General features: G+C 38.6%; 1 protein-coding gene across 1 annotated transcript in view; it reads left to right on the top strand.

Annotated features, from left to right (window-relative positions):
- EXOC4 (exocyst complex component 4) overlaps positions 1–24,416 on the top strand; it is a 1,163,948-nt gene that overhangs the window by 950,809 nt on the left and 188,723 nt on the right. The window contains exons 13-14 of the mRNA XM_053716390.1: positions 4,949–5,104; positions 14,374–14,552. Coding sequence (XP_053572365.1) covers positions 4,949–5,104; positions 14,374–14,552 — 335 coding nt within the window. The remainder of the gene's footprint in view (positions 1–4,948; positions 5,105–14,373; positions 14,553–24,416) is intronic.

Below are 24,416 nucleotides of genomic sequence, written 5' to 3'. Positions count from 1 at the left end.
ATATTTAAAAAATTGTTTCCTTTGGTCGACCCTAGAAAGGACTTATGGCAGACAGTCCCCAAGGTCGAGGGGGCGGTTTCCACTTTAAACAAACGCACCACTATACCCATAGAGGATAGTTGTGCTTTCAAAGATCCTATGGATAAAAAATTAGAAGGTTTGCTTAAAAAGATGTTTGTTCAGCAGGGTTACCTTCTACAACCAATTGCATGCATTGTCCCTGTCGCTACAGCCGCATGTTTCTGGTTCGATGAGCTGATAAAGGCGGTCGATAGTGATTCTCCTCCTTATGAGGAGATTATGGACAGAATCAATGCTCTCAAATTGGCTAATTCTTTCACCCTAGACGCCACTTTGCAATTGGCTAGGTTAGCGGCTAAGAATTCTGGGTTTGCTATTGTGGCGCGCAGAGCGCTTTGGTTGAAATCTTGGTCGGCTGATGCGTCTTCCAAGAACAAGCTTCTTAACATTCCTTTCAAGGGGAAAACGCTGTTTGGCCCTGACTTGAAAGAGATTATCTCTGATATCACTGGGGGTAAGGGCCACGCCCTTCCTCAGGATCGGCCTTTCAAGGCAAAAAATAAACCTACTTTTCGTCCCTTTCGTAGAAACGGACCAGCCCGAGGTGCTACGTCCTCTAAGCAAGAGGGTAATACTTCTCAAGCCAAGCCAGCTTGGAGACCAATGCAAGGCTGGAACAAGGGAAAGCAGGCCAAGAAACCTGCCACTGCTACCAAGACTGCCTGAAAAGTTGGCCCCCGATCCGGGACCGGATCTGGTGGGGGGCAGACTCTCTCTCTTCGCTCAGGCTTGGGCAAGAGATGTTCTGGATCCTTGGGCGCTAGAAATAGTCTCCCAAGGTTATCTTCTGGAATTCAAGGGACTTCCCCCAAGGGGGAGGTTCCACAGGTCTCAGTTGTCTTTAGACCACATAAAAAGACAGGCATTCTTACATTGTGTAGAAGACCTGTTAAAAATGGGAGTGATTCATCCTGTTCCATTAAGAGAACAAGGGATGGGGTTCTACTCCAATCTGTTCATAGTTCCCAAAAAAGAGGGAACGTTCAGACCAATCTTAGATCTCAAGATCTTAAACAAGTTTCTCAAGGTTCCATCGTTCAAGATGGAAACCATTCGAACTATTCTTCCTTCCATCCAGGAAGGTCAATTCATGACCACGGTGGATTTAAAGGATGCGTATCTACATATTCCTATCCACAAGGAACATCATCGGTTCCTGAGGTTCGCATTCCTGGACAAGCATTACCAGTTCGTGGCGCTTCCTTTCGGATTAGCCACTGCTCCAAGGATTTTCACAAAGGTACTAGGGTCCCTTCTAGCTGTGCTAAGACCAAGGGGCATTGCTGTAGTACCTTACTTGGACGACATTCTGATTCAAGCGTCGTCCCTTCCTCAAGCAAAGGCTCACACGGACATCGTCCTGGCCTTTCTCAGATCTCACGGATGGAAAGTGAACGTGGAAAAGAGTTCTCTATCTCCGTCAACAAGGGTTCCCTTCTTGGGAACAATAATAGACTCCTTAGAAATGAGGATATTTCTGACAGAGGCCAGAAAAACAAAGCTTCTAGACTCTTGTCGGATACTTCATTCCGTTCCTCTTCCTTCCATAGCTCAGTGCATGGAAGTGATCGGGTTGATGGTAGCGGCAATGGACATAGTTCCTTTTGCGCGCATTCATCTAAGACCATTACAACTGTGCATGCTCAGTCAGTGGAATGGGGATTATACAGACTTGTCTCCGAAGATACAAGTAAATCAGAGGACCAGAGACTCACTCCGTTGGTGGCTGTCCCTGGACAACCTGTCACAAGGGATGACATTCCGCAGACCAGAGTGGGTCATTGTCACGACCGACGCCAGTCTGATGGGCTGGGGCGCGGTCTGGGGAGCCCTGAAAGCTCAGGGTCTTTGGTCTCGGGAAGAATCTCTTCTACCGATAAATATTCTGGAACTGAGAGCGATATTCAATACTCTCAAGGCTTGGCCTCAGCTAGCGAGGGCCAAGTTCATACGGTTTCAATCAGACAACATGACAACTGTTGCGTACATCAACCATCAGGGGGGAACAAGGAGTTCTCTAGCGATGGAAGAAGTGACCAAAATCATTCTATGGGCGGAGTCTCACTCCTGCCACCTGTCCGCTATCCACATCCCAGGAGTGGAAAATTGGGAAGCGGATTTTCTGAGTCGTCAGACATTGCATCCGGGGGAGTGGGAACTCCATCCGGAAATCTTTGCCCAAGTCACTCAGCTGTGGGGCATTCCAGACATGGATCTGATGGCCTCTCGTCAGAACTTCAAAGTTCCTTGCTACGGGTCCAGATCCAGGGATCCCAAGGCGGCTCTAGTGGATGCACTAGTAGCACCTTGGACCTTCAAACTAGCTTATGTGTTCCCGCCGTTTCCTCTCATCCCCAGGCTGGTAGCCAGGATCAATCAGGAGAGGGCGTCGGTGATCTTGATAGCTCCTGCGTGGCCACGCAGGACTTGGTATGCAGATCTGGTGAATATGTCATCGGCTCCACCTTGGAAGCTACCTTTGAGACGAGACCTTCTTGTTCAGGGTCCGTTCGAACATCCGAACCTGGTTTCACTCCAGCTGACTGCTTGGAGATTGAACGCTTGATTTTATCGAAGCGAGGGTTCTCAGATTCTGTTATCGATACTCTTGTTCAGGCCAGAAAGCCTGTAACTAGAAAAATTTACCACAAAATTTGGAAAAAATATATCTGTTGGTGTGAATCTAAAGGATTCCCTTGGGACAAGGTTAAGATTCCTAAGATTCTATCCTTCCTTCAAGAAGGATTGGAAAAAGGATTATCTGCAAGTTCCCTGAAGGGACAGATTTCTGCCTTGTCTGTGTTACTTCACAAAAAGCTGGCAGCTGTGCCAGATGTTCAAGCCTTTGTTCAGGCTCTGGTTAGAATTAAGCCTGTTTACAAACCTTTGACTCCTCCTTGGAGTCTCAATTTAGTTCTTTCAGTTCTTCAGGGGGTTCCGTTTGAACCCTTACATTCCGTTGATATTAAGTTATTATCTTGGAAAGTTTTGTTTTTAGTTGCAATCTCTTCTGCTAGAAGAGTTTCAGAATTATCTGCTCTGCAGTGTTCTCCTCCTTATCTGGTGTTCCATGCAGATAAGGTGGTTTTACGTACTAAGCCTGGTTTTCTTCCAAAAGTTGTTTCTAACAAAAACATTAACCAGGAGATTATCGTACCTTCTCTGTGTCCGAAACCAGTTTCAAAGAAGGAACGTTTGTTGCACAATTTGGATGTTGTTCGCGCTCTAAAATTCTATTTAGATGCTACAAAGGATTTTAGACAAACATCTTCCTTGTTTGTTGTTTATTCTGGTAAAAGGAGAGGTCAAAAAGCAACTTCTACCTCTCTCTCTTTTTGGATTAAAAGCATCATCAGATTGGCTTACGAGACTGCCGGACGGCAGCCTCCCGAAAGAATCACAGCTCATTCCACTAGGGCTGTGGCTTCCACATGGGCCTTCAAGAACGAGGCTTCTGTTGATCAGATATGTAGGGCAGCGACTTGGTCTTCACTGCACACTTTTACCAAATTTTACAAGTTTGATACTTTTGCTTCTTCTGAGGCTATTTTTGGGAGAAAGGTTTTGCAAGCCGTGGTGCCTTCCATTTAGGTGACCTGATTTGCTCCCTCCCTTCATCCGTGTCCTAAAGCTTTGGTATTGGTTCCCACAAGTAAGGATGACGCCGTGGACCGGACACACCTATGTTGGAGAAAACAGAATTTATGTTTACCTGATAAATTACTTTCTCCAACGGTGTGTCCGGTCCACGGCCCGCCCTGGTTTTTTTAATCAGGTCTGATAATTTATTTTCTTTAACTACAGTCACCACGGTATCATATGGTTTCTCCTATGCAAATATTCCTCCTTAACGTCGGTCGAATGACTGGGGTAGGCGGAGCCTAGGAGGGATCATGTGACCAGCTTTGCTGGGCTCTTTGCCATTTCCTGTTGGGGAGTAGAATATCCCACAAGTAAGGATGACGCCGTGGACCGGACACACCGTTGGAGAAAGTAATTTATCAGGTAAACATAAATTCTGTTTTTTTCTTTCACAAATCAGATAGGGCATTACAATTTTAAACAACTTTACAATTTACTTATTGTCTAATTTGCTTCATTCTCTTGGTATCCTTTGTTGAAGGAGCATCAATGCACTACTGGGAGCTAGCTGAAAGCCAATGACATAATGCATATATGTACAGCCACCAACCAGCAGCTTCTGAGCCTATCTAGGTATACCTTTCAACAAAGAATACAAGAAAAAATAAAGAAATTAGATAATAGAAAGTAATTTCAAATTGCATGCTCTATATGAATCATGGGAGAAAAATGTGGGTTTCATGTCCCTTTAATCAAATAACTGCACTCTGTTTGGCCATTATATTTATGTCATTGCATGTGTTTAGGTTCTATGCTTTTTTTAGACACCAACTATTTTTTGCCAACATTCATTTTACCACAGCTCTTCATGTCCGTTATAATTAGTGTAGCAACAATGTTTTTTGTTTTATTTGGTAGACTCTTAAGACTCAGCTTCTGCATTATAGGCAAAAGACAATGGTGATAAAGGGCTTATTTCTAAGTGTTCTGCTGGCTTTGTGTCACCTCATTGCAATTTCCTGCTATGACTAGAAGTTACAAGTCATCCAAAGAGGTGCAGTTTCCCTCTACTGCCCAGTTCAACCCAATCAGGGGTGGTTGCCGTATGGAGAACTGTGCCAACCCTTATAATGTGCTGCCCATGCACTACCTACATAGGCCTGAAAATCATTAACCTAAGGGGAAAAAAAATACTGAATATGTTGGAAACATTTTACTGTTTGAAATACAACACTGTGTGTTTAGGATAGTTGTTTTTCTATTCTCAATGATCTTTCTCTTTCAGGAGCATTGTCCAATCAGATGAGAAGTTGGTCTTTAGTGCTTCATGGGTTAAAGATGATGACATCACCAGGCTTTTAAAGTCTCTTCCTAATTGGCTGAACATGGCCCAGCCTAAACAGCTCCGCCCCAAGCGGGAAGAGGAGGAGGATTTTATACGGTAAGTTTATTTTTAGTAAGATATTTATCACGTATAGCCATTCAGGGAAACCTTATCTGTGCTATGACTAAGAAGTGGTCTTAGAACCTCCAAGTACCGAAACAGAAGACATTTAGTAAATTATATTTAATAAGTTGGTATTTTGTTTACATTTTTTTTTTTTTGCTTATGCTTCACGTTGTGTGAAACTTGATGAGAGACTCTAAAACTAGGATTGCCATCTGTCTGGGAATGACCCGTGCAGTTTTGGTTTCCATTTGTGTGTTCGTGTTTGAAGCTGCATCAGACCCGGACATGCAAATGTCCTTGGTTTGGGAAACAGCCACAGCCAAAAAAAAGGTGACATTGTGCATTTGCAACATACTGCACATGCCTACAGTTATTTCTCTCTTGCGTATGTGTGTGTTTTTGTGTGGGAGTGTGTCAGAGTGTGTCTGTGTCTGTATTTGTGTGCGAGTGTTTAGTGTTTTTCAGTGTCTTTCTGTGTGTGAAAGAGTGAGTGTATTTGTGTTTAAGAGTGAATGTGTGTGAGAGTTTGTGTTTGTGTGAGAGAATTAGTGTGTTTGTGTGTGTGTGAGAGAGTGTGTGAGAGTGTGATTGTCTATGCGCAAGTTTGTGTTTATGTGCTATTATACATAGTGTGTACTTTTTTTTTTTCGCACGGCGCAATAGTGTTCAATTTTGGCCTAAACTAAAGGTGGCAACCCTAACTAAAAAGCAAAATGTAATGCTTGTTAAAACATTAAAGGCTGAATATGGTTATCTTAGAAGTAATAAATCAGCCTTTTTCCTTGACGTTAAATTTCTATGGGAAACCTCACTAGGCACTCCTCCCGGCCACGATATTGACCAAACGGACAGTAACTCGACTGAAACAGACTGACTCCTACCAGTCCTCTACCAGTCCTCCATTTGACTAATACCCGGTTGTGTACTACAACTTTCCTCTGCGGCTGATGCCTCAACCTCACTCCTTCCCCTTTCTCTTACCTCTTATTCTCTTCCCCATAGCCACATTCAATTACTGTATTAGACGAGCATTTTTATATTATTCTATTGCAAATCAGGCAATGCATCATGATCTGAATCCATATCTCTACCTAAGAAACTTTCCAGTAAACAGATCAAATACATCTCCTGCCAGAAGCCCTCTCAGGAGAATGAGTATGCATATATGTTTTCTTGTTTATGTCTATGTATTGTACCATGTTTATAACGGTCATTCCAGAATTGCATGTCTTATTACATTTTGTACTAGCTAAATGACCAATAAAGTTTATAAAAAAAAAAACATTAAGGGCTAGATTACAAGTGGAGCGCTAGTTTATCTCTCGCCCGCAAACAAGCAAATTTGCCCGTTTGCGGCCGCATGATAACCAGCCATTATAAATGGCTGGTTATTGCGACCGCAAGCTCGCAATAGCAAATAGAGCTTATAAAATTTACCAGAGATCAGATCTCTGATTCATTTTAGAAATATGCCCCAAGTGTTAGAGGGCTAGATTACAAGTGGAGCGCTAGGTTATTGCTACCACAAGCTCGCGATAGCAAGTAGAGCTTATAAAATTAACCAGAGATCAGACCTCTGATTCATTTTATAAATGTGCCCCAGATGCTGCCAAAATACAGTAGTGTGTATTTTATTAAAAAATAAAAATTGGAGCATTTTTATTTTTTGATAAAATAACTACACCAGGCAGATTTGGGGGCTAAAGTTGGCGGGTGTGGAGTAAAGTGCCTTTACATTGCGGTCTATTGGTAACTGTGTGTTCCCAGTAAATGTATATGTATATAATCATATACATATATATTTACAATTTGCTACCATTACTGCATGACTTACTCCCTTTGTTGTGCTTTGGTTCTATGCCGTGTCTCACGGCATCAGAACGAGGCTGCTATTGGAGCCTATGGAAGCGTAATGCTTCCCATGAGCGTAATGCTTCCCAGCAATTGCTGTCAACTTGTAATACCAGCGCACATTACTCAGTGGAGAGCAAATATCGCTTTCACAAAAGAGCTATTTAGGGCTCCAGCTATTTGGCCGCAAATTATTTGTAGGTTAATAAAAAAATATATATACTAAATTTATTTTGACCACTTTCCTTATAATTAAGCTCCTATAAACTATATAAAAATACAATTCCCTGTTGCTGTAGGCTGGTGTGCCCCCTGCAACATGCACCACTATGACTGCTCGATCAGCGCACAAACGCATTGGCATAAAATAAACATATTCACTAGATATTTCAAATCGTATTTGCCTGGATTGTAAAAAATGCAAACATTGCTATCAAACTTGCATTTTAAATACTTTAAAAAATGTATTTTGTATGCAGAGCTTTTGCTTATATATACTATGCATATATACAACTGACATTAATTGAATGCATAAAAACATGGAAGCCTTCATACGTTTTAACTACATGCTACCAAATTCCAGGCTGCCACGAGCATTTGTCCCAGTAAATCTTAAGACTGTTGCCTTGAACAGCATCTCTGTGTCGTGCCTTGCTGATCCCATCAACCCTTGAGGGGTTTATTCTCCGATTTTAATGTTGTGGTTTGCATGTGCCTATGCCGAGACAAGCAACAGTCGCACATTTAAGAAAATGAAGTGCACACAGCTCAGCAGAGCAAGGAGAGGAGTAATGGCTGGATTCTCCTTGTATAATTAGTTTTTAAAGCCCTGAAGACTGTTTAGCTCTTGGTGTCCTTCAAGTCGCATAAAGGTTACCTCTCATTTTATTAACACAGATATTTCAATGCAAGAAGTGCATTTAGTATTCTTAGGTTTTGCCTTTGATCTGGAAGAACAGAAGTTGGAAGTTTAATAATTGCAGTGTCCCTGTGAGATTCCGATTTTTACTCTACGATAATCAAATAAGACTTTCACAATGACAACTGGAGAATCCTGACACTTCTCTGTGTTGCACAGTTATTGGTTATATGTGCAGGAGCTACTGTATATCTGTCTCTATTTGGCTAAAGCTAAGGAAGTAAGGAAAACCTCTTTGAAAAGTCTTCTCAAGTGGTTTCCTGAACTTACAAAAGTGAATATTTTTCTAAAAATGTTCTTAAAAATGTATTTTGCATGCAGACATTTTTAGATAATAGAGGTAAATTGTAAAGTTGTTTTAAAAACCGTATGTTCTTCTGAACCATGATGTTTTCGTTTTGAATTTGCTGTCCCTTTAAATGTATTTATTCCCCCTCTTCTCCTTGTAATTGAGCTCCTCACTACTACTAGAGTGTCTGAAGTTCATCTTGCAGGATTCAGTAAACCTGCCCCGCAGCACACTACATAGTGATTGTTTGATCAGTGTAGGTGCTTATTTATATATGTCCTTAATTGGCCACAGCAAAATAGATAAGATCAATATATCAAGAGGCTTTTAATGAGTGTGTCCCTGGGCTGCAAAACTATGCAGCCTTTGATAAAAACATTGCAATTCTAAATGCATATGAAAATATGAAAAATGTATTTTTTGTACTGATCTTTTGCAGTGCTGGGGTTATTTGCTGTTACGTACTGTGTATATATAAAAATTATTTAATGTAGATCAGGTTTATAAACTGATTTACTCTGCATAGTTTCTTTAGACCCCCAAGGTGACATTAGCAGTGTAATTGGTATAAAAAAACATTTTGTGTAGCAGCCATAAGCAAATGATATATCTACCCATACAGGGGCAACAAGAGAGTTGGGAACAGGGCAGAGGATGGAATCTTAGAAACAATAGTGAGATATACACTCACGACAACTTTATTAGGTACACCTGTTCATTTGCTTGGTAACACAAATTGCTAATCAGCCAATCACATGGCAGCAACTCAATGCATTTAGACATCTAGACGTGGTGACGATGACTTGCTGAAGTTCATTCTGAGCATCAGAATAGGGAAGAAAGGGGATTTAAAGGCACAGTATACACCCATTTTCATATAACTGCATGTAATAGACACTACTATAAAGAATAAGATGCACAGATACTGATATAAAAATCCAGTATAAAACTGTTTAAAAACTTACTTAGAAACTCTTTGTTTAGCTCTTTTGAAAAGGTAGCTGGAAAGCCCACTGCAAGTGGGAAATAAGACACTCCCCCCCTCCCCCTTCTTTTGCATATGAAAAGACCCTTTACACAAACAGGAGCAAACTGGAGTAGGTATCTGACGGTAATTCTCCTAAAACTTTGGGGCTTGGTTAGGAGTCTGAAAATCAGAGCAATGTTATTTAAAAATAAGCAAAACTAAACATTTTTTAAAAATATTTATGGGCTATATAAATAGATCATCTACAAAACATTTATGCATAGAAAAAATGTGTATAATATCCCTTTAAGTGACTTTGAACATGACATTGTTGTTGATGCCAGATGGGCTGGTATGATTATTTCCAAAACTGCTGATCTACTGGGATTTTCACGCACAATGATCTCTAGGGTTTACAGAGAATGGTCTGAAAAAGTGAAAATATGCAGTGAGCAGCAGTTGTGTGGACGATAATGCCTTGTTGAGGTCAGAGGAGAATGGGCAGACTGGTTCAAAATGATAGAAAGGCAACAGTAACTCAAATAACTACTCGTTACAACCAAGGTATGCAGAATACCATCTCTAAACACACAACACGTGGGCTACAGCAGATGGGCTACAGCAGCAGAAGACCACACCGGGTGCCACTCCTGTCAGCTAAGGAGGAAACAGAGGCTACAATTCGTACAGGTTTACCAAAATTGGACAATAGAAGATTGGAAAAACGTTGCCTTGTCTGATGAGTCTCGATTTCAGCTGCGACATTCAGATGGTAGGGTCAGAATTTGGCGTAAACAATGAAAGCGTGGATCCATCCTGCCTTGTATCAAAGGTTCAGGCTGGTGGTGATGATGTAATGGTGTGGGGGATATTTTCTTGGCACTCTTTTGGCCCCTTAGTACCAATTGAGCATCGTTTAATTGCCACAGTCTACCTGAGTATTGTTGCTGACCATGTCCATCCCTTTATGACTACAGTGTACCTAATGGCTACTTCCAGCAGGATAATGCACCGTCACAAAGTTCAAATAATCTCAAACTGGTTTCTTGAACATGACAATGAGTTCAATGTACTCCAATGGCCTCCATCGTCACCAGATCTCAATCCAATAGAGCACCTTTGGGATGTGGTGGAACAGGAGATTTGCATCATGGATGTGCAGCCGGCAAATCTGCAGCAACTGTGTGATGCTATCATGTCAATATGGACCAAAATCTCAGAGGAATGTTTCCAACACCTTGTTGAATCTATGCCATGAAGAATCAAGGCAGTTCTGAAGGCAAAAGGGGGTCCAACCCGGTACTAGCAGGGTGTACCTAATAAAGTGGCCGGTAAGTGTATTATCAGACAAAAAAGTGTTGAAAGTAAAAGAGTTTGTGAAATGACTGACCAGTAGTTATTGGGACTATTCAGACACAGGCGACTGTCACTAGTTATGTTCTTATCACACACAGTATTTCCTTACTAAGAATATTTGTTGCTGTTGAGGAACAAAGTATCAGACTTCAGAATAGTTCTTAGTTATTGTTAACCCTTGGTAAAGAAAACATGTAGAAATGGTTCCAATGCAGCCATCTGTCTGACCAATGGTATTATACTCCTTTGTAGGTTCCATTTAGCATGCAAAAGGTTAGTAGGCTTATACCAGAACTCTCCAGTTAAAAAAATAGTTTGTCATCTAATTGTTGTGATTCTCCCCTGTTTATATATACACAGCCAACAAGATCCACTTTTGGTTAAAAGAAGCCATCAGAATCCCTGAGAAGTTTTTCTCATTATCTGTTTCTCTATAGTTTAATCTTCAGAACAAATCAACATTGTTGTCAGATCCCAGGTGATCAACATTCATCACGTATGTTCAGTTTAATTGTCCTTTTTGCAGGAGTCTGATGCATCCAACTGTTCAATAACAGCCAGTTTTATTATCATACTTGTCAGTTCTAAATAGCAGTCTGCGTTGCTAAATTTTGAGATGCAGATATTTTTATGTGTTCTGCAGTGATTATCACGTTTCTTTTTTACGGTTTAGTGATCCAGTAAGATGGATGAAGCATGCTAGTTTAATGTCTTTAAAACTGATTTGCACAGATTTCTTTCACAAGCAGTAGTTATTCTGGTTGTACCATTTACTGCATATCATATTATTTATATTTACTAAGATGGACTAAAAGTAGGCACCTAGCAAAAGGACCGTGTTCAATTAAAAACTCCTTGCATCCTGACTCCAGCATGTAGAGTAGTAATTACCATGGTTTGAATTTAATTATAGGCTCCTAAACAAACCTGGGATCTCAAAAATGTGTAATATACTTAAAAAATCATGCAACCAGAATTTTAATTTTATATATACATTCACATTATACCCTAAATGTCTTCATCAGACTTATACATTCACATTATACCCTTAAATGTCCTTATTTTATTATCATTATTCTCTATTTATAAAGCGCCAACAGGTTCTGCAGCGCTGCCCATGGGTACAAGGATAACAGTACAATGGAGAGACAATATGATAAGAGACAAAATTCTACAGACAAATACAGGGGGAATTGAGGGCCCTATTCCCGTGGGAACTTACAATCTTATCAGAATTATACATTCACCTTATACCCTTAAATGTCTTTATCAGACTTATACATTCACCTTATACCCTTAAATGTCTTTATCAGACTTATACATTCACCTTATACCCTTAAATGTCTTTATCAGACTTATACATTCACCTTATACCCTTAAATGTCTTTATCAGACTTATACATTCACCTTATACCCTTAAATGTCTTTATCAGAATTATACATTCACCTTATACACTTAATATGTCCTTTTCAGACTTAAACATTCACCTAATGCCCTTAAATGTCCTCATCAGACTTATTAATTAATTGTCATTATCAGACTTCTACATTCACCTAATGATCTTATCAGACTACATTCACCTAATTCCCTTAACATTACCTCATTAGACTTATACATTCACCTAATGCCCTTAAAGGGACAGTCAAGTCCAAACAAAACTTTCATGTTTCAAATAGGGCATTTAATTTTAAACAACTTTCCAATTTACTTTTATCACCAATTTTGCTTTGTGCTCTTGGTATTCTTAGTTGATAGCTAAACCTAGGAGATTCATATGCTAATTTCTTAGACCTTGAAGGCCGCCTCTAATCTAAATGCATTTTGATAGGCTAAAATGCAAGTCTGTCAAAAGAACTGAAATAAGGGGGCAGTCTGCTGAGGCTTAGATACAAGGTATTTACAGAGGTAAAACGTGTATAATTATAACTGTGTTGGTTATGCAAAATTCTGGTGTTGAGTGTCCCTTTAAATGTCCTCATCAGACTTATCCATTCACCTTATACCCTTAAATCTCCTTCTTAGACTTATACATTCACCTAATTCTCTTAACATGACCTTATCAGACTTATAAATTCACCTTATAACCCTTAAATGCCCTTCTCAGACTTATACATTCACCTTATTCCCTTATCATGACCTTATCAGACTTATGCATTTAACAAATACCCTAAACATGTCCTTATCAGACTGCTACATTCACCTAATAATCTTATCAGACTACATTTACCTAATTCCCTTAACACTACTTTATCAGACTTATACATTCACCTTATAACCCTTATATGTCCTTCTCAGACTTACACATTAGCATAATACCCTTAAAATGTCCTTCTCAGACTTATACATTAACCTAATTTCCTAAACACAACCTTATCAGACTTCTACATTCACCTAATGATCTTAGACTTATACATTCACCTAATTCCCTTAAGATGATCTTATCAGACTTATACATTCATCTAATTCCCTTAAGATGATCTTATCAGACTTATACATTCACCTAATTCCCTTAAGATGATCTTATCAGACTTATACATTCATCTAATTCCCTTAAGATGATCTTATCAGACTTATACATTCACATAATTCCCTTAAGATGATCTTATCAGACTTATACATTCACCTAATTCCCTTAAGATGATCTTATCAGACTTATACATTCATCTAATTCCCTTAAGATGATCTTATCAGACTTATACATTCACATAATTCCCTTAAGATGATCTTATCAGACTTATACATTCATCTAATTCCCTTAAGATGATCTTATCAGACTTATACATTCATCTAATTCCCGTAAGATGATCTTATCAGACTTATACATTCATCTAATTCCCGTAAGATGATCTTATCAGACTTACACATTTAACCTAATGATCTTATTAGACTTATACATTCACTTTATTCCCTTAAATGTCATCATCAGACTTATGTCTGAGCAGGGAAACAAGTCAGCTCCTTCTTCATGTATATATATTATATGTATGTGTATGTATGTATATACTGTATATATTATTATAGTTGCCGGGGTGCAGGTTCATAAAACACATGTATAACTTCATCAAAGACAGCACTCACCTGACTTTTTTTCAATATAAATAATCACCATTATAATATATATATATATATATATAATAAAATAGCATGCACTCACAGGTCTTAATTAGTAGCCAAATATTCAATCTTTATTATACATCAGAGATATTCAACCTTTACATATGGTCAGAAGACGTGTTTATTATATATTTATAGGGCTTGAAATTTCCAGTGCTCGCGGACGACTTAGACATCATTTGACTTTTTCCTATCTTTGAGTGGACTATTTATTTTTCCACCCCTATATATATATATATATATATATATATATATATATATATATATATATATATATATATATATATATATATATATATATATATATATATATATATATATATATATATATATATATATATATCCCTGATCATTATATGTAGGTATGTATTGGGTACTTATAAAGCACTGCTAATCACCCGTAGGGGTCTCAAGGCGCTGCTCATTTTATCAACCTCGAAAGGATGAAAGACTGAGTGGACCTCGCCGAGGATTGAACCTACAACCCTTGGGTTGCAGGTGCCTTAGCATGCTGAGCTATCTGTCGCGCTATTTTAGTGCTTGTGGTGCAATCTGTAGTTTAAATCAGTATTACTAAGTTATTATTCTGGTACATGAAACTTTTAGTAAGATTTTGTGTTTATTCTTGTCCTTATTTTTTTGTGTTTTTGTTTTTCTTTGTTACAGTATGAGTGTGACCATACAGTGACAGGAATATCTTCTAGTACATTGCTTTAGAGACATTAATATGCTGACTTTGTACTCCTCCCTTAACGTCTTACAGAGCTGCCTTTGCCAAGGAGTCAGAAGTCCTTATTGGTAATCTTGGAGATAAGCTGATTCCCCAGAATGAGATCATGGGTGATGTTAGTGACCTGAAAGCTCTGGCCAACCTACACGAGAGCCTGGAGTGGCTGGCAGGGAGGCTGAAAACTGTGATTTCCAACCTGCCCAATGCCCAAAGTAAGTAATGTATAAACATTTAAAATATTACCTCATCCTTAATAAGGCACAAAGCTTAGACTTACCCACAAAAATGACGTGATGGGCATCTTATATGTAACATGATGTTACAGATCATCCACCCTCTCACTAATGACACAGTCAAAGTACAGTTCCATTCACCCACCCTCTTACTGATGATGCAATCATCATAACTTAGTTCATATACAGTAGATCATCCAATGTCCCCTTAAACACATTATGTCTTATAGATCACCCACCATCTCTCTAATAACACCATCATAGGACTGGTCTTTCAGATTACCCACCATCTCACCATTACCACCATCATAGCTCTGGTCTTACAGATCACCCACCATCTCACCAATGACACCATCATAGCTCTAGTCTTACAGATCACCCACCATCTCACTAATGACACCATCATAGCTCTGGTCTTACAGATCACCCACTGTCTCACTAATGATACCATCATAGCTCCGGTCTTACAGATAAACCACCCACCGTCTCACTAATAACACCATCATAGCTCTGGTCTTACAGATCACCCACTGTCTCATTAATAACACCATCATAGCTCTGGTCCTACAGATGACCTATCATCTCACTAATAACACCATCATAGCTCTGCTCTTATAGATCACCCACTGTCTCATTCATGACACCATCATAGCTCTGGTCTTACAGATCACCCACCGTCTCATATTTAACACCATCATAGCTCTGGTCTTACAGATCACCCACCGTCTCATTAATAACACCATTATAGCTCTGGTCTTATAGATCACCCTCTGTCTCATTAATAACACCATCATAGTTTTGGTCTAACAGATCACCCACTATCTCACTAATAGCACCATCATAGTTCTAGTCTTACAGATCACCCACCGTCTCACTAATAACACCATTATAGCTCCGGTCTTAAAGATCACCCACCGTCTCATTAATAACACCATCATAGCTCTGATCTTACAGATCATCCACTGTCTCATTAATAACACCATCATAACTCTGGTCTTACAGATCACCCACCATCTCATTAATAACACCATCATAGCTCTGGTCTTATAGATCACCCTCCATCTTATTAATAACACCATCATAGTTTTTTTTTTTACAGATCACCCACCATCTCATTAATAACACCATCATAGCTCTGGTCTTATAGATCACCCTCCATCTTATTAATAACACCATCATAGTTTTGGTCTTACAGATCATCCACCGTCTCATTAATAACACCATCATAGCTCTGGTATTATAGGTCACCCTCCGTCTTATTAATAACACCATCATAGTTTTGGTCTTACAGATCACCTGCCATCTCATTAATAACACCATCATAGCTCTGGTCTTACAGATCACCCACCATGTCTTTAATAACACCATTTTAGCTCTGGTCTTACAGATCACCCACCGTCTTACTAATAACACCATTATAGCTCTGTCTTACAGATTACCCATCGTCTCACAAATAACACCATCATAGCTCTGGTCTTACAGATCACCCTCTGTCTTATTAATAACACCATCATAGTTTTGGTTTTACAGATCACCCACAATCTCACTAATAACACCATCATAGCTCTGGTCTTACAGATCATCCACCGTCTCATTAAAAACACCATCATAGCTCTGGTCTTACAGATTAACCATTGTCTCATTAATAACACCACCATAGCTCTGGTCTTACAGATTAACCATTGTCTCATTAATAACACCATTATAGCTCTGGTCTTACAGATTAACCATTGTCTCATTAATAACACCATCATAGCTCTGGTCTTACAGATCACCCACCGTCTCACTAATAACAACATTATAGCTCTGGTCTTACAGATCATCCACCGTCTCATTAATAACTCCATCATAGCTCTGGTCTTACAGATCACCCACCGTCTCATTAATAACACCATCATAGCTCTGGTCTTACAGATCACCCACCGTCTCATTAATAACACCATCATAGCTCTGGTTTTACAAATCATCCACCGTCTCATTAATAACACCATCATAGCTCTGGTCTTACAGATTACCCATCGTCTTATTAATAACAACATCATAGCTCTGGTCTTACAGATCATCCACCGTCTCACTAATAACAACATTATAGCTCTGGTTTTACAGATTAACCATTGTCTCATTAATAACACCATCATAGCTCTGGTCTTACAGATCACCCACCTTCTCACTAATAACAACATTATAGCTCTGGTCTTACAGATCATCCACCGTCTCATTAATAACTCCATCATAGCTCTGGTCTTACAGATCACCCACCGTCTCATTAATAACACCATCATAGCTCTGGTTTTACAAATCATCCACCGTCTCATTAATAACACCATCATAGCTCTGGTTTTACAGATTACCCACCGTCTCATTAATAACACCATCATAGCTCTGGTTTTACAAATCATCCACCGTCATAGCTCTGGTCTTACAGATTACCCATCGTCTTATTAATAACAACATCATAGCTCTGGTCTTACAGATCATCCACCGTCTCACTAATAACAACATTATAGCTCTGGTCTTACAGATTAACCATTGTCTCATTAATAACACCATCATAGCTCTGGTCTTACAGATCACCCACCGTCTCACTAATAACAACATTATAGCTCTGGTCTTACAGATCATCCACCGTCTCATTAATAACTCCATCATAGCTCTGGTCTTACAGATCACCCACCGTCTCATTAATAACACCATCATAGCTCTGGTCTTACAGATCACCCACCGTCTCATTAATAACACCATCATAGCTCTGGTTTTACAAATCATCCACCGCCTCATTAATAACACCATCATAGCTCTGGTCTTACAGATTACCCACCGTCTCATTAATAACACCATCATAGCTCTGGTTTTACAAATCATCCACCGCCTCATTAATAACACCATCATAGCTCTGGTCTTCCAGATCACCCACCGTCTCACTAATAACAACATTATACCTCTGGTCTTACAGATCATCCACCGTCTCATTAATAACACCATTATAGCTCTGGTTTTACAGATTACCCACCGTCTCATTAATAACACCATCATAGCTCTGGTCTTACAGATTACCCACCGTCTCATTAATAGCACCATTATAGCTCTGGTCTTACAGATTACCCACCGTCTCATTAATAACACCATCATAGCTCTGGCCCACCGTCTCATTAATAACACCATCATAGCTCTGGTCTTACAGATTACCCACCACAAATTTGTATTGTTTTATATACCGTTGTTAAGGTCTTGTTTCATTGTGACCTAAATGAGGTTATCCAGATTACAGGATTTGTAATTTAAAGGGTCTCTAAAGTCAAAATTAAACTTTTATGATTCAGATAAATCAGTGTTTTACATACCTGTCCTCAGACCTCCCTAACAGGCCACGTTTTGAGAATATCTTACTTGGCGCACAGGTGAAATAATTAGCCAATTAGTAAACATGGGTATTTTACCTGCTCTCATCCAAGGCAATTATCAAAACCTGGCCTGTTGGGGAGGCTTGAGGACTGGTTTGAAAACCAGTGAGATATAGAGCAGCAGTTTTTATGAGACTTTTCAATTTACTTCCATTAGCAAGTTTTGCACCGCCTTTTAATAAGCACACTTTCTGAGACACCATCTACTACTGAGCATGTGCACAAATTCACAGCGTATTTGCTATACTAGCCTGTGATTGGCTGATGGCTGTCACATGATACAGGGGCCAGAAAATGAGGTGAAGCAATAAATCTGTCACCAAAAAAACCCAACTGTTTATTTGAAATTTAAATTAAGTGTTATCACATTATGTTTTTATTATCCATCTGTTAATTATGCACTTCTGCTGTGTTCATTGGTCCTTTAAATAATTGTGCAAGTAAACTATACAGTAATGTCTATCATATTGTTAACTCACACTGCGAGGGGAGTGTGTTAGATGTTGCATTACATTGGGCCTAAATAAAACCCTGTGAAAATCTTGTTATATCGTGGTGATTAAATTGAGATATTATTGTCCTCATGTTGGCGCTGCATGAGCCATTTTATAGAGCTGGCACTGAGATTATGAATGTATGTTGTCTGACACAGAAACCTCTGAGATCAGAGCTCAGCTACAATTTACTTCTCTGCAGGGGGGCTGGTGCCGTGAGGAATGCTTAAAACTGAAAAACGGTTTCGATCACTCGTCCCAGTGGTCATGAAATTGTACATTATTATGATGTGTGCACGTGAGCTGCCAGGAGGTGTACCCAGCTTTTAGAGTCACCTAACTTCATGTGATAGAGAGACCTACACAATATACCCTATTACACCTAACAACTACTGTGTGTTTCCATCTTAAAAACCAGCATGAGTTTTGTCACGATTATAGCAGAGGAAAAGACAAACGATTCAAACTACAGTATAATATTTGTGTTTGATGCCGTAGTGAACTTAGAAATGGGCAATATGCAAAGGTAGCATTTATAGGAGAAAAATGCATAGAGGGCCTGCCAAGAGTTGCACTGTTGTAAATCACCTTTCATGAATTTTATCTACAAAACGGCTGTTTGTAGGCTTACATGCTAATGGGGGTTTAAATGATGCAAAAAGAGGAGAGGCACTGAGGTTAGGAAAGGTTAGTGTATGTTGTATACATCCCTGAACAGTAGAGTCTTTAAGGAACACTTAAAACTATGAAAACTAGGGGAGAATCTTGTAGAGCAAGGCAGAGACTTCCACAAAATAGGGGCCATTCTGGAGAAACCCTGTATATGGGAATGTGAGGAGGTAACAAGAGAGGAGAAGAGACGGAGGTCATGGGCGGAGGGGACGGGAGGGAGAGTATCGGGAGACGAGGGGAGCAGTGTTTTGTATTTAATCCTGGAGGCAAGAGAAAGCCAGCAAAGGAACTGGCAGAGAGGTGCAGGAGATGAAGAGCGGCGTGTAAGGAAGATCAGCCTGGCAGAGGCATTCGTTATGGATTGTAAAGGAGCTAGACGGCAACTAGAGAGACCAGAGAGCATAGAGTTGCAATAGTCAAGGTGGAAAAGGATGAGAGAGTGAATTAAAATCTTAGTTGTGTGTTTTGTGAGGAAGTGGTGAATTTTGGAAAAGGTTTTCAGGTGGAAAAGGCTGGAACTGTCCAAAGACTGGATGTGAGGAGTGAAAGAAAGAATTGAGTCAAGTAGTTATTATCAACAGTTATAGAAAGATGGGGGATAGAGATTTTGGAAGAAGGTAGGAAAATAAGGAGTTCAGCTTTGGAGAGATTTAGCTTAAAGGGACAATCTACTCCAGAATTGTGATTGTTTAAAAAAGATAGATAATCCCTTTATTACCCATTCCCCAGTTTTGCATAACCTACACAATTATTTTAATATACTTTATTACCTCTGCAGACTGCCCCCTTATTTCAGTTCTTTTGACAGACTTGCATTCTAGCCAATTAGTGCTGACTCATAAATAACTCCACAGGAGTGAGCATAATGTTGCCACGTGAACTAGGGCTGTCTAGCTGTAAAAACCTGTCAGAATTCACTGAGATGAGGTGGCCTTCAAAAGCTTTCAAATTAGCATATGAGCCTACCTAGCTTTAGCTTTCAACAAAGAATACCAAGAGGACAAAGCAAATTTGATGATAAAAGTAAATTGGAAAGTTGTTTCATGTCCTATCTTAATCATGAAAGTTTAATTTTGACTAGACTGTCCCTTTAAGGTAGTGAGAGGACATCCAGCATGAAATATTCTCTATCTGAACCATGTTTAATCAGACAACAAAAAAAATATGAACAAGCTAAGTAAGCTTTACAAATCTTGCTGATAGGGTAGGGAGTAGGGATGGGCGAATGTATTTATATCCAAATTCGAATGTTAGAACGAATGTTATTGTAGAAATTCGATTTACATAATAGAATGTTGATAAGAACGAATATTCTTAAAAATTCGATTTTCGAATGTTATTTACAGTTTTCGAATGTCACATTCGAATTCGAATGTCACATTTGAATATCACATTCGAATTCGAATATTACATTTATAAAACACAATTGTAGACTAGAAACACTATTTTGAATGTCACATTCGAATCAAATATTACATTTATAAAACACAGTATTAGACTTGAAATACTATTTCAAATTTGAATGTCACATTCGAATTTGAATATTACATTTTGAAATTGAATGAATACATAGCTAAACATTCTATTATTCAAACGAATATTTTCGAATTTTATTGAAAAATTCGAAAACGAAAATTCGAAAATAGAATGTTAGAATGTTATATAAACATTCGAAATTCGATTTGAACGAACGTATCAAAATTCGTTTTAAATTTCGAATTTTTAGAAACATTCGCCCATCCCTAGTAGGGAGACTCTTGGATACCTCCTGAGTTTCTACCAACTACATAAAAGTGCATGTTTATATTAACAACATTATTGAATGTGACACCTCTTTGTAAATGAATAGACTGAGATATCTTAAAGGGATATGATACCCTTATTTATTTCATGATTCAGAGAGAGCATACAATTTTAAACACACTTCCAGTTGTTTACTTCTATTATCAAATTTGCTTTGTTTTCTTGGTATCCTTTGTTGAAGGAGCAGCAATGCATCACTGTGAGCTAGCTAAACACAATAGGTGAGATAATGACAAGAGGCTGCCACCAATCAGCAGCTAGCTTCCAGTATCTCATTGCTGCTCCTGTGCTTTTCAACAAAGGATGTGAAAAGAACAAATCAATTAGGTAATAGAAATAAATTGGATTGTTGTTTAAAATTGCATGTTTTTTCTGAATTGTGCAAGTTTAATCTTTACTTTACTGTCCCTTTAAGCACAAATGTTTTATTGTTATAAAGAATACACAACTGTTTTGTTTACTGTAAGACCTCTCTCACTTATAAGCCAGCACAGAGGAGATTAAACCACAGATAAGCAAGATGTTTAAGGATATGCAAATTAATACAGAGAATGTCACAATCTTCTCGCTTGTAAACAAGGAATCGGCTCCGATGTTATTTCCAATCATCAAGATTTGGGTCTTGACTGTTTTTATTATGAGGGCAATGCAAGAATTCATCTCATAAATGACCCAGGGGCACATACAAATAATCAATTGGATTACAATCTGCATACTATATTTCAAACCGTATACACCTTGCAACATTTTATAGATAATTATTTTAGAAAGTATAAAGTGATGGGACTCATTGCTGAATTCATTTTTGCTTCTTCTCTGCAGTAAAATCGTTTGCTGTCAGAATTTTATTAAACCGGAAATTATACTTGATAGCAAGTCATAGAAATAATATTTATTTATATAATATTTATTTGTCCTTTTCACATGAACGTGTTGAATAAAAACTCCAGAAAGTAAGAACTGAGGGATATGACCCAACAAAACCGTATTCTGCTCTGAATACTATGGGAAAGATTAGGCTCACAAGTTCTTGGTCTTTACAGTAGCGGTTGTGATTTTATTCTTTTGCTTAAATAAAAATTGCTATAAGCTGTACTATCCATAGGTCATCTTATTGTAGATCCGCTGGTACTGGATAGATCCGTTATGTGTAGAAACGTTTACAATGTTGGAAAACATTCTCTTGCTATTTCCAAGCAAGGACACTACTATTGTAAAGGTAATAAATAGATAATAACTACCAGCTAGATTACGAGTTTTCAGCGCTATTGGGAAACTAATGACCACCACAAAAGCGGCGTTAATTCACCTCCATATAGCGCTGCTATTACAAGTTTGTAAAAAGCAGACATGTGGAGCGATATGGTGACGTTGCGCCCATACCGCACCAAAATACAAATGTTGTTTTGACGTGCTCTTGCACGATTTCGCCATAGACATCAATGGGGAGAGCCGGCAAAAAAGAAGCCTAACACCTGCGATCGTGGAAACAAGTTCCGTAACGCAGCCCCATTGATGTCTATGGGGAAAGAAAAAGTTATGTTTATTTTGATAGGGCTATAAGATTAGGAGTAATTCGTTTTTTTTTTTATTTGATAATTTCTTTTTTTTATTTTGTGTAATTTAGTGGGGGTTTTTTTGTAATTTAGATATTTGCATTTGATTAATTTAATTTATTTGATATGATTGTAATGTTAGGTTTTATTGTAAGGCAGGTTAGGTTTTATTTTACAGGTACATTTGTATTTATTTTAACTAGGTAGTTAGTAAATAGTTAATAACTATTTACTAACTAGTCTACCTAGTTAAAATAAATACAAACTTACCTGTGAAATAAAAATAAAACCTAAGATAGCTACAATATAACTTTTAGTTATATTGTAGCCCGCTTAGATTTTTTTTTACAGGTAAGTATGTATTTAGTTTTAAATGGGAATTAGGTAATAATTGTAAGGTTTATTTAGATTTATTTTAATTATATTTAAGTTAGGGGGTGTTAGGGTTAGACTTATGCTTAGGGTTATGTTAGGGTTAGGTTTAGGGGTTAATATATTTATGTAGTGATTTGGGAACCCAGAGGTTTAGGGGTTAATAGTTTAATTTAGTATATTTTGTTGTGGGGGGCTTGCGGTTTAGTGGTTAATAGGTTTATTATAGCGGTGGTGTGGACGGACGGCAGATTAGGGGTTAATAATATTTCAGTAGTGTTTGCGATGCGGGAGGGTGGCGGTTTAGGGGTTAATAGGTTTATTATAGTGGCGACGATGTTGGGGAGTGGTGGAAGAGGGGTTAATACATTTTAATAGTGGCGTAGATGTCCGGAGCGGCAGATTAGGGGTTAGTAATTTTATTCTAGTGTTTGCGATGCAGGAGGGCCTCGGTTTAGCGGTTAATAGGTAGTTTATGGGTGTTAGTGTACTTTATAACACTTTAGTTATGAGTTTTATGCTACAGCTTTGTAGCGCAAAACCTATAACTACTGACTTTAGATGGCGGTACGAATCTTGTCAGTATAGGGTGTACCGCTCATTTTTTGGCCTCCTAGGCAAACTCGTAATACTGGCGCTATGGAAGTCCCATTGAAAAAGGACTTTTTTTAAATGTGCGGTACTGACGTTGCGTGAAGGCCAAAAAGGTGTGCGGTACATCTATACCTACAAGACTTGTAATGGCGGCGTTAGGGAAAAAGCAGCGTTATGAAGCATAACAATGTTTTTTCACTCATAACGCAAAACTTGTATTCTAGCTGTATATTATTATTGTAATATTATCACAGTCCAAACAAGTCCACAATAATTCTCCTAAAAGTAGGCAGCTACTCTTTACCACATCCTAGGCAGCAAACGAACAGTAAAGTCAAAATTAAACTTAAAGGTTTAAATTAAATTATTGTCTGTCTAAGATGTTATGCGTGCGCAAACGCAATGTGCATAGCTATACTGATTAGCCTGTGTTATTTGGGGGAAAGAAAAATGTGAATACCTTCCATGGTCCCTATGGGTGTTGCGGACCAAGGTATGTGGACTTTACCAATAGTACCAAGATGGACATAACTGCATCTCTGGATATGTGGGTTGTACAGACTGAATCATCTGGGGAAATCTGTACAAAACTCTTATTCATAGAATGACCTGGACTTTCCTTTCATTTGCAACCAATCTGATTTACTGCTGAACGAGTTTCTCTTTAAAGAGGCTTTACACTAGGTGTTGTCTTTTAGTATCTAAAACAAGTTATTTTCCACTTGAGTGCCTTTCCATCTTGTTATTGCACTTTCCTCATGCCACAAGTAGGCTGCCCTTGCAGGATATTTTAGCATAGCAGGGAAATACAAGTGCCAATAGTCATAGTAAACTGAATGTCTTGTCAGTGTTGTGTTAAGGAAGCTCAGAAGTGCAGCCCACTCTGTTTCCCCAATGACCAAAAGATATTTGAATTCTAACTACAAATACAATGCAATAGTATCCAAGTGT

Source organism: Bombina bombina, chromosome 6 (genome assembly GCF_027579735.1).
Source record: "Bombina bombina isolate aBomBom1 chromosome 6, aBomBom1.pri, whole genome shotgun sequence".
Taxonomy (NCBI): Eukaryota; Metazoa; Chordata; class Amphibia; order Anura; family Bombinatoridae; genus Bombina; species Bombina bombina.
The sequence above is the reverse complement of the archived record's forward strand: the minus strand, read 5'-3'. Positions and strand labels throughout refer to the sequence as shown.